The 9,999-nt window shown below is 38.4% G+C and overlaps 1 protein-coding gene and 1 long non-coding RNA gene across 3 annotated transcripts; one reads left to right on the forward strand and one right to left on the reverse strand.

The window, feature by feature from the left end:
- Positions 1 to 295: 295 nt before the first annotated feature.
- Positions 296 to 8,367, forward strand: LOC115689671 (beta-galactosidase 6). The gene is made up of 18 exons (XM_030615804.2): positions 296 to 504; positions 1,960 to 2,055; positions 2,169 to 2,281; positions 2,426 to 2,492; positions 3,307 to 3,399; positions 3,491 to 3,634; positions 3,812 to 3,906; positions 4,080 to 4,188; positions 4,333 to 4,417; positions 4,490 to 4,608; positions 4,705 to 4,869; positions 5,361 to 5,542; positions 5,631 to 5,722; positions 6,018 to 6,127; positions 6,204 to 6,311; positions 6,430 to 6,534; positions 6,882 to 7,027; positions 7,878 to 8,367. The coding sequence occupies exons 1-18, from the start codon at positions 331 to 333 to the stop codon at positions 8,026 to 8,028; spliced, it is 2,154 nt and encodes a 717-aa protein (XP_030471664.2). The 5' UTR covers positions 296 to 330; the 3' UTR covers positions 8,029 to 8,367.
- On the reverse strand, positions 7,187 to 9,663 carry LOC130138551 (uncharacterized). 2 transcript variants are annotated; one of them, XR_008816906.1, is made up of 2 exons: positions 8,955 to 9,663; positions 7,187 to 7,392 (listed from the first exon to the last, which is right to left on the reverse strand). It is a non-coding gene; the product is annotated as an uncharacterized LOC130138551 (long non-coding RNA). The 2 variants fall into 2 exon arrangements; XR_008816905.1 differs by having other exon boundaries at positions 8,937 to 9,663.
- Between the last annotated feature and the right edge of the window lie 336 nt (positions 9,664 to 9,999).

Raw genomic sequence — 9,999 nt, forward strand, 5'->3', positions numbered from 1 at the left:
AATAATCTTATTATAGTGACAAGGGCTTTGATTGGAAACTCCATGTGAAAGTCTAAGATGGGAGCTGCTTTGGGTCAGCTTTATCCTAAATATGTCATTTGAGAAGTTCTTGTTAGGATTTTCTGGATTTGCCACCTATAATTATCAATTACTTTGTTTCTTTGTATGACTTGAGCATCCTCTTCAACACATGTGAAGCACACAAGACAACCAAGACAAAGAGAGCTACTTCCCATATAAAAGACCATAAGACTTGAAAGGAGTGGCCTCTGTCCCAACCCAGTCTCTTGAACCAGTCATATTACAGAGAGAGAGAGAGAGAGAGAGAGGATGGTGGGGTGGAAGGTGCATTTGGTTGCACTAATGGTGGTGTTGGTGACCGGCTTGTGGAGGGAAGGGGTGAGAGGAGGAGAGGTGACATATGATGGAAGATCACTCCTTATTGATGGGCAGAGGCAGATCCTTTTCTCTGGTTCTATCCACTATCCTAGAAGCACTCCTCAGGTCTCTCTCTCTCTCTCTCTCTCTGTGCAACTCCATACTCATCATGAATGTTGCTGAAACAATCTTCTATACATCACCAAATTCTTGTGTAGTCCTGCATTCCTTTTCCCCTAGGCGCCACATGTCTTGTTGCTCTCATCTGGTTTTTCGTATCGAGTCCTCTCAGTGATTTTAAGTTGAGGTTGGGTCCCCTAAAGAGTTCTTGTACTGTAATGAAGGATGTTGGACGTAGGAGACACGGGCCACCACCGGCCCTTAGTTCCACCACTGCTCACGACGAACCACACTCGAAAGAAATTGGTCCATTTTGTTTGTCTTATTGTTGGTGATATGACTCTTTATTCGTACTCGACCTGCCATGGCCTTTATCAAGAGAGTAGCATCAACCAGCTCTTGACCAGTTTGCACATTTATTTCGTTTAAATCCTGTTAACTTTGTGCTACAGCTGTTTTGAAGGATGTTGGACGTAGGAGACACGGGCCACCATAGGCCCTTAGTTTCGCCACTGCTCACGACGAACCACACTTGAAAGAAATTGGTCCATTTTGTTTGTCTTATTGTTGGTGATATGACTCTTTATTCGTACTTGACCTGCCATGGCCTTTATCAAGAGAGTAGAATCAACCAGCTCTTGACCAGTTTGCACATTTTTTTCCTTTAAATCTTGTTAACTTTGTGTTACAGCTGTTTTTGCAGCAGCAAATAATTACTGATTAATGGTACTTTCACACCCTGCTGTCTTATTTAATTCCCTCCTCTTTTGAGTTTGAGAACTTCCAATAGATAATGCAGCCAATGTAAGTGATTTTTTTTCTCACTCCTTATGAAGTATCCATCATCTTTCAATCTAACATAGTATTTACTCATCAGGATGTGATCTGTAATGAGCTGAGAACAAAATATATATTCTTTCTCAGAGTGAAAGAAGGAAAAAAGAGAATGTCTTTTAAAGTAGCTGGAATTAGTTGTGAATGAATGAATCACGGGTGACATATTGCAGCTCAGCTTAGCTATTAAAGTTTTGACACGTGTCTCTCTGAGAGAGCCTAAATTTCAAAGATTAGTAGGCATTTGATGCCCCTTTTGGTCTCTCTTGCCAGTATTCTCTTGTCTTGTTCAGGAAGAAAATGAAATCACGGAGAACTCGTAATCTACCTACTGCAGAGACAGAACAAAAAGCATGTGAACCAAGTGATAGACAGAAAAAGTAACGCTTGAAGACGTACTGAATCCCAGGTTGTCGTGAAAGAGTAAAGAAAGAAACTCGTGCATAGCATCGTTGTTTCCCTTTCACGTCGATAGTGGAAGACGCGTCAGATGAACGACTTTTTAGCACTATACTGGACAGACTAACGTCGTTGTCTAATATGATAGGCTCGCTCAATCACAATTTAACGCATACTACGAGTTCACGTCATTCTGTGAGCTTTACAATGCATTCACACATGGTGCAGATGTGGCCCGACCTCATATCTAAAGCCAAAGAAGGAGGAGTTGATGTGATCCAAACCTATGTGTTCTGGAACTTGCATGAACCCCAACCAGGCCAGGTACTAAAAGCACATTAACACCACACTGATAGGGTACAATGCAAGTTGTAATTTGTCGAAATGCACAATTCATTTATTCTAAACGGATTTTTTTTTTGTTGCGTTTTGCACAGTATGACTTCAGTGGAAGGTATGATCTGGTGAGATTCATCAAGGAAATCCAAGCGCAGGGGCTTTATGCTTGCCTCAGAATTGGACCCTTCATTGAGAGCGAGTGGACTTACGGGTATGTTTGGTAATGTGTCAATTCATATTTCCGGCCATTTACAAACCTTAATCAGACAAAAGCTATTTTTTACCAAAAAAACAATCATCTCTAGCAGAAATTTATCAATAATCAATGAAATCACTAGTGTTATCTGGGTTGCAGGGGTTTCCCATTTTGGTTACATGATGTTCCGGGAATCACATTTCGAACAAATAATGAACCTTTCAAGGTATGTTATTTTTCTTAACTCTTTGACCCCCAAAAATAGTGGAAAACAATTATATATAAACTCTGGAACAAAGACATTGAAAGAACCTCTTTGGCTTATAATTCTCTAGCTCTCTAACCACTACTTCGGCACAAAGATAGTCATAATAAGAAAGAAAAATGTGTTGTGAAATCTATTATATTTGTCTAAATTACAGGGTATTCTGCAACAGAAAGAATCGAAATTAGGAATGAGAGGCTATGCCCTTCAAATTTAACTCGTCGGACACTGGTCTTCTCCATTTCAAATTCATTTTGTTCATTTCTATATGGAATGTTCAGCAAACTCTTAATTTTCGAATCTCTCTATAGATGCCACGTCCTTGGTGCACCACTTTAAATTTGTATGATTTTGGTGTAAAGTCAATATAACACCATGAAATTTTGGTTTTTTCTTATTCTAGGCGAAAATATCCGTTGGTTGTCTTCCAATTTTCTAGATTTTAGGTGTGAGCTGTTCATGACAGTACCTTCTTTCATTTTGGAGCATGTGACTCCGACCAAGGAGGGAGACCACACGTTGGAAGACAACAATTGATTAGTCAATGACTAGCTATCCAAGCATTCATCGCTCACACTAAAAACAACTCTGCTTTTTAGTGTGTGTGTGTGTGTGTGTGTGTGTGTGTGAGAGAGAGAGAGAGAGAGAGAGAGAGAGAGAGAGAGAGAGAGAGAGAGTTGAGTAATTCGAGTATTAATCTTGAATCTGTTAATTTCTAGATAAGAAAAACTAAGCTGTCATTGACATTTTTCCTATCTCGAATCTTGAGTTGTAGTTCTACATGCAAAACTTCACAACAAAGGTCGTCAACTTGATGAAATCAGAGGGTCTATATGCTTCCCAAGGAGGCCCAATTATACTGTCCCAGGTAGAAGAAAACCCGAAAGGCAGTTTTGCTTAAATTATTGAAAAACTAGCAACAATCCAATGTATAAAACTCATAAGACCAGGTTATGCAGATAGAAAATGAGTATCAGAACATCGAAGCGGCTTTTGGCGAGCAAGGACCCTTGTATGTCCAATGGGCAGCAAATATGGCCGTTGCACTTGAGACAGGAGTGCCCTGGGTGATGTGTAAGCAGAATGATGCCCCGGATCCAGTGGTAAGTGAACCTTATTAGGTTTAAACCGAAAATTGTGCACTTTCAGTGAAGAACCATCGATCATCAACTATCATTCTATATGTCCATGGACGTAATCTGTCCTTTCTTGGTCTCTCCTACTATAAGTGAGGAAGAATCTGTTTTCATGCAGCCTCTAATTATTGCTTTGACCCGCAGATAAATGCTTGCAATGGCATGAGATGCGGAGAAACTTTTCCAGGGCCCAACTCACCGAACAAGCCGGCTATTTGGACAGAGGACTGGACGTCCTTGTACGTCTTCCCCTCAGCAGTCTACATTATTTTCGGAAGAATTATTGAGCAGATTTAGCAAAAAGAAACAACAGAATGACAAAAAGTTTCAGAAATATTACAAAGCCGAAGAGAAAAGTAAGGTTGATTTTATATTTTTGACCAGCTTTTGTTTATTTTATTTTTTTGTGAAGCTATCAAGTCTATGGTGGCGAACCATACTTAAGGTCACCTGAAGACATTGCATTCCATGCCACACTCTTCATTGCAAAACTGAATGGAAGTTATATCAATTACTATATGGTACACCTATTCTACTAAAGTATTCTATCATCTGATTTTGTTTTGACACTGCATGTCTGTGTGTGTGCAGTCAAGTTCCAACAGCATGTATGTCCGGCGCTGTGCTAAACTAAAGATGATAAGTGTATTGCTTTTATGATGCAGTACCACGGTGGAACGAATTTTGGCAGAACAGCCGCCGCATATTTCATAACAAGTTATTATGATCAAGCTCCACTCGATGAATATGGTGAGCAGCAGATGATCTGATTCGACGTACTTCATGGATACGCAAACCATTCTAATGAATTTACTGATCCAGGTCTCCTCAGGCAGCCAAAATGGGGTCATCTTAAGGAGTTGCATGGGGCAATTAAGAATTCCTCTTGTACTTTGCTGGAGGGAGTCAAATCTAATTTTTCTTTAGGCCAGTACCAACAGGTGGTCACTATTCTTCATCAACATTCAATTTATTAAGAGCAACTAGTAGCACAATTATGGTTATAGACTTATGGTCTGTTTTTTCTCTTGATGTAGGCTTATGTTTTCCAGGAAGAAACGGGAGGATGTGTTGCTTTCCTTGTAAACAATGATTCAAAAAATAACGCTACTGTACAGTTTGGTAATAAATCATTTGAATTGCTGCCGAAGTCCATTAGCATTCTTCAAGACTGTGAAAATGCGATTTTCAACACAGCAAAGGTAAGTCGCGCACAAATTTAGATCGTCCTAATGCATGCTCACAAGTCACGACCACTTGCAAAATCAAATTAAGCTTCGAACATTTGTTATCACTTAGGATGCAGTACTTATTTGCCATTTTTACAGAAATCAAGACGCTACAGAATCTAAAAAGTGTACTAATATATCTCGTCTCGTCAACCTTTCATTCTTATTTCTTTGTGATCAAATTTTTTGATAATCCTTTGTTTCTTTTGTCTGAGAATTCTCAGGATGGAAAGGCAATCAATATTGTGATAAATTTATGGTTGTCATAGGTATTCTGTTAAATGAGAGACAACAAGAAGGTTTAATCATCGAATATACACCTGTTTTGACCAACAGAAAAGTCACTAAAGAACAAACACAATCTCCAGTAAATTGATCCACATTAGATGTACGAGTAGCAACAATGAACATGTTATTCCATCCTTCAGGAAGACAGTCATTTTTCTCTCACCTTTTATTCACAGGTAACAAGTGAGAGCAATACAAGAATCATAACATCCAGCCAGACATTTGAATGTGCAGATCAGTGGAAAGAATTCCTTGATGTAACTCCAAGCTACTTAGATACATCGTTAAGAGCAGATACATTGCTAGAACACATGAATACAACAAAAGATGAATCCGACTACCTTTGGTATACATTCAGGTGGAATCATCTTGCTAAAAGTGATTGCAACATATATCTTGTATATAATATGTTTTAGCTGATCCATTCATGCTTCTTAAAATGTCAGTTTTCAGCCAAACTCAACGTGTGCTGAACCAGTACTTCACCTTGTGTCTCTCGGACACGTTACACATGCTTTTGTCAACAATGAGTACATCGGTAAGTTCCAAGAACCGCTGAATGAATTATTGGAGCGTGATCTTACAGAGTAATGACTCATTCACAGCCTGTCTTATGACATTCATTCAAATAGCAATAAACAGCTGAAGACATACCGATACCATTCAACCAAAATACAAAGTCATACTGAGACCAATGACAGATTTATGTAGGTCCAAAATTTGCAAGAAGATATGGATGAAAAATTTCATACAGAGTTCAAATAGTTAGGAAAAATAATTCTGCAGTCCAGATTCACGTAATGAAACATCTAAGCTTGCTATTGCTGATTTAGGAGCGGCCCATGGAAACCATGATGTCAAAAACTTCACCATGGAGACCAAAATTGTGTTGGACAATCAGATGAATAATATTTCCATACTCAGCGTTATGGTTGGACTGCCAGTGAGTATTTGCTTAAACTTTTCATATCCAGTAAGTTTGCAAAATTATGTGGCAATTGACATGATCTATCACCTAGGACTCAGGAGCATTTCTAGAGAGAAGATATGCTGGATTGGCCGAGGTGGAGATCTGGTGCACTCAAGACCAGTCATATAATTTCAGAAACTATTCATGGGGATACCAGGTAAGCTCTTATCTGGACAAGTATACAACAGCAGAGTAAAAGTGGACAATAATATATCTCTCCTTAGAACGGAAAAGGTAACAACTGATAGCTAATAATGTTATTATTGCTTGTTAAGGTGGGACTATGTGGTCAAGGATTAGAAATATACAACGAACAAAATCTGGGGAATGTTGAGTGGAGCAACATAACAGCTGTGAACCAGCCACTTACTTGGTACAAGGTAAATTACGTTTTCACTTCTTAAATGAACCTCAAAGTAATACCAATAAATGGGATAATAACTTGCAGGTTATCACAAAAATATGGGGCAGGGATTAACTTGCACTGTTATTATCTCCTGCAACTTGATTATTTGTCTTTCACTAAAAAAGAAAATGAGTTCCTATCATTGATGATGGAGAAAACTAATTCAAACTTCGATTATTAATTCTTTTAGTTTTTGTAACAAGAATCTGCAGTTTGCATGAAAACTGAGGTCTAACCAATAAACAAGTGACAGCAAAAAGTGCTTAGAACAGATGAAGTTGTTCGTTCATCATTATAAGCTCATATCATACTGCTTTGCAGACTTATTTTGATGCACCAGAGGGCAGCGAACCACTTGCATTAAATCTTACAACCATGTCTAAAGGAGAAGCTTGGGTGAATGGACAAAGCATTGGTCGATACTGGGTATCATTTCGTACACCAAAGGGAAATCCATCACAAACTTTGTATGTTAAAGTTATCCACTTAATCATGAAGTTACATTACTTTCTATTTGTGCAATATTCTCTTATTTCCAGCAGAGGATAGATGGAGATTAACTGAAAGGATTTTACCCAGTGGAAGCATAGAACAATAGTGAAACAGTAGGCTGAACATCAGACACCTTGGAAACAAGAGACATCCCTTCAAATTTGTCCATGCTTGAGGCCCGTTGTTCAATAATAAACTGAATGGGAAAACAAAATACACCTCAGTCTATTGCACGTCTCGACACGTACAGCTTCTCGCCAACAGCTACAACCGTGAAAAGAGACGTTGCAGCTTTTCCGGACTGTCAAGCAAACACTTCACAACTGCAACATCCTCATAACTGCAAAAACTTACAATTGCTTTTAGAAAGCTAATATATAATATTTAGTAGCATAAACACAAGTTAAAGCACTTCAAATCACAACAAAAGCATAACACAACACAACTATCATTCAGTCACTATTATACTGAACGAATTCTAATAGTCAAAGCTAGTCTATTAACTAAATGGATGAGTATTGAGGAAATAGGAATACCAGAAACCTTTGATCGCAAAAATAATACGATAGTATACATGCATAGTGAGGATTAAAAGCCCTTATCCGGAACCTGATAATATCTATATGCAACTTTCTCATCATCTCCGTCAAGTGGAACACAACGCAAGACTATTCAAAGTCCATCAGAGACAAGTCAACGCAAAAGTTTTTGATCAGCAAGTAGCTAGGCATCACAAAGTTGCATACTCTCTCCTGCTTATATAAATTCGAATTATATGTCCCTCTCAAGCATTGATTTCGTTTTAATTTTTTTCTCTGTTTTCAGGTATCATGTACCTCGATCCTTTCTGAAAGCCTCAGGAAACCTACTAGTTCTGCTAGAAGAAGTTGGTGGTGACCCCCTTCATGTATCCTTATGCGCCTTATCAGTCTCTACGTTAAACGATACCTCTTCACACTTCCATCTTCCTTCATGAGATGAAGAGATTGAATACAGATGTATGTAAATAATTCTTGGTATATTGAAAAGCTTTTCATTATTATGAAAGGGTTCTTTCCAGGAAAAAAATGCATCATCAGCCAACTCAATATGAAGAGATATATCCCATACGTTATGAGGAGGAACATTAAACTGTTGAATTTGTTAGACAACCAAAGGAAGTAACAGAAAGTACTGAGAAGTAATTTGAGCACAATAGCATCTATGGAGACATTGTTGTACCAACCTTGATCGTGCTTATTCTTCCCATTGTTGATAATTTCATTGACCGATTAAAAGTTGATTTTTCATGAGCACCTGCGAGGTACTCTCTGCACGAATTTTGTGCCGCATAATGATTTTTCCTATTTAAGTCATTTTTGTGCATCATGGGCAACCTTTCATCTGGAGAATGGGCTAGTTTGTACATATATTGATAAACTCATTTTTAAAGTTTCAGAGGAACTCTATATGGCAGAATTCAGCATGCCTGCATAATTATACCATTCAACAAATATCTAAAATCGACCAAAAAAAAAAATATCTAAAAACATTTCAAGATGGTCTAGAATTGGAACAGATATGACATTACAAACAGATGAATGAACTGGCAAGGACTTGCAAGAAATGCACACTAGATATTTTTAAAAGCTTATTTTACCCCAAAATTATGACCATTTTGTGTAAGCCACGTTGGATCTTTTCCATGTTTTCCTGGTAAAGGACCTCGTGAGATACTTTACTGATACTTTACCCTCGACAGCATTACGTGATATAAGAACAATAGACCAGAACTAATTTCTTGTGCATGGAGTTCTGTTACAGGCAGCAAACTCTTAATTCGTAAATGCAGAACATTTAAAGATACTGGAAACAAGTTAGACATAGTTTAGCATAAAAAATTACCTTCCTTGAGTTTAGTACCTGAATGCATCTTCTCCATGGGTATCCACCAGTGTCTGATGGCTTATTCCTGGCCTAAAAAGAGGTTTTGGAATGTGAACTTGAACTCACCATGCCATTGCCAGCAGACCACAAACGTCAGTCCAGATAGCACATCCAAAACTAGGACTTGTGACATGAACTTGAAAAAGTTGTCCAATGAATGCTAGCAATTAGAAAAAGGGTACCTGATTTGGTGTAGGCGTTTCGTCAAACAGGTAAACGGGTTGACAGCCCCAACCATTCTTGGAGTCTCCTTCAAGTATTTGAACTAAATCTCAATATACGGTTGCATGGATGCTAACTAACATTATAAATGACAAATCTTTTCCCCATCTTTAGGTTCTTTGTAGATTCTGAAGCCCACAGCATGAAAAACATGTTTTCTAGCAATGTAAGACCGAGGGTTTTGGGCAAGTTTAGTCTTAGGACACACAGTTCTAGCTTATGCATTCAAGGCCGGATTCTTATACAGGACTAAGATTCAAGAGTCCAGGAACATGATTGTCGGCCCACATACCCAGCTCATTCATGGGTCGAGGCTACTTATTCATTCGCTCTATGCTTTTTCCTTCCATAGATCAAAGACTTCGTAGCCGTGATAGATAAAAACACTTTTGAACTCACAATCAGAAGCAAATATTAATTTCCAACATAGGATGCACCTTAGACCGTAAGAGAGCACAGGCATAGCACAATGATATAAAACTAAGAGAACTAAGAGAGCACGAGAATTTTTGAATAAATGATTAAGTTTGTAGACGCAATATTGTTACCGTCAATATAGGCTTTGTGAGCTACTAATGGCGTTCGTTTAAGGTCTTTAAATTTAGGAGGTGGGCTCGTGGACTGCCCGATCGTGCAGGCACATATGAGCTATTCTAACTGGTGGTATAGTACCGTGCCGTTCAGCCAAGCCATCACAATGTTAAATCTGGATATGGGCCCTTATTCTTGTATCGCTGAACGAAATTTTATTAAACTATGATAAGCATGGATGACTGGAAAAAATGTAAAATTAGCAAGG

The sequence above is a fragment of the Syzygium oleosum genome, unplaced genomic scaffold (assembly GCF_021117445.2).
Source record: "Syzygium oleosum isolate NSW1041296 unplaced genomic scaffold, Sole_v2.1 Sole_v2.06, whole genome shotgun sequence".
Lineage (NCBI taxonomy): Eukaryota > Viridiplantae > Streptophyta > Magnoliopsida > Myrtales > Myrtaceae > Syzygium > Syzygium oleosum.

Excerpts from the sequence above, each read along its gene's own strand:
- LOC115689671 (XM_030615804.2), top strand. The coding sequence starts at position 331 with ATGGTGGGGTGGAAGGTGCATTTGGTTGCACTAATGGTGGTGTTGGTG. Across the intron at positions 4,418-4,489 it reads AGCTCCACTCGATGAATATG|GTCTCCTCAGGCAGCCAAAA; the intron begins GTGAGCAGCAGA and ends TTACTGATCCAG. Across the intron at positions 5,543-5,630 it reads TACCTTTGGTATACATTCAG|TTTTCAGCCAAACTCAACGT; the intron begins GTGGAATCATCT and ends TTAAAATGTCAG.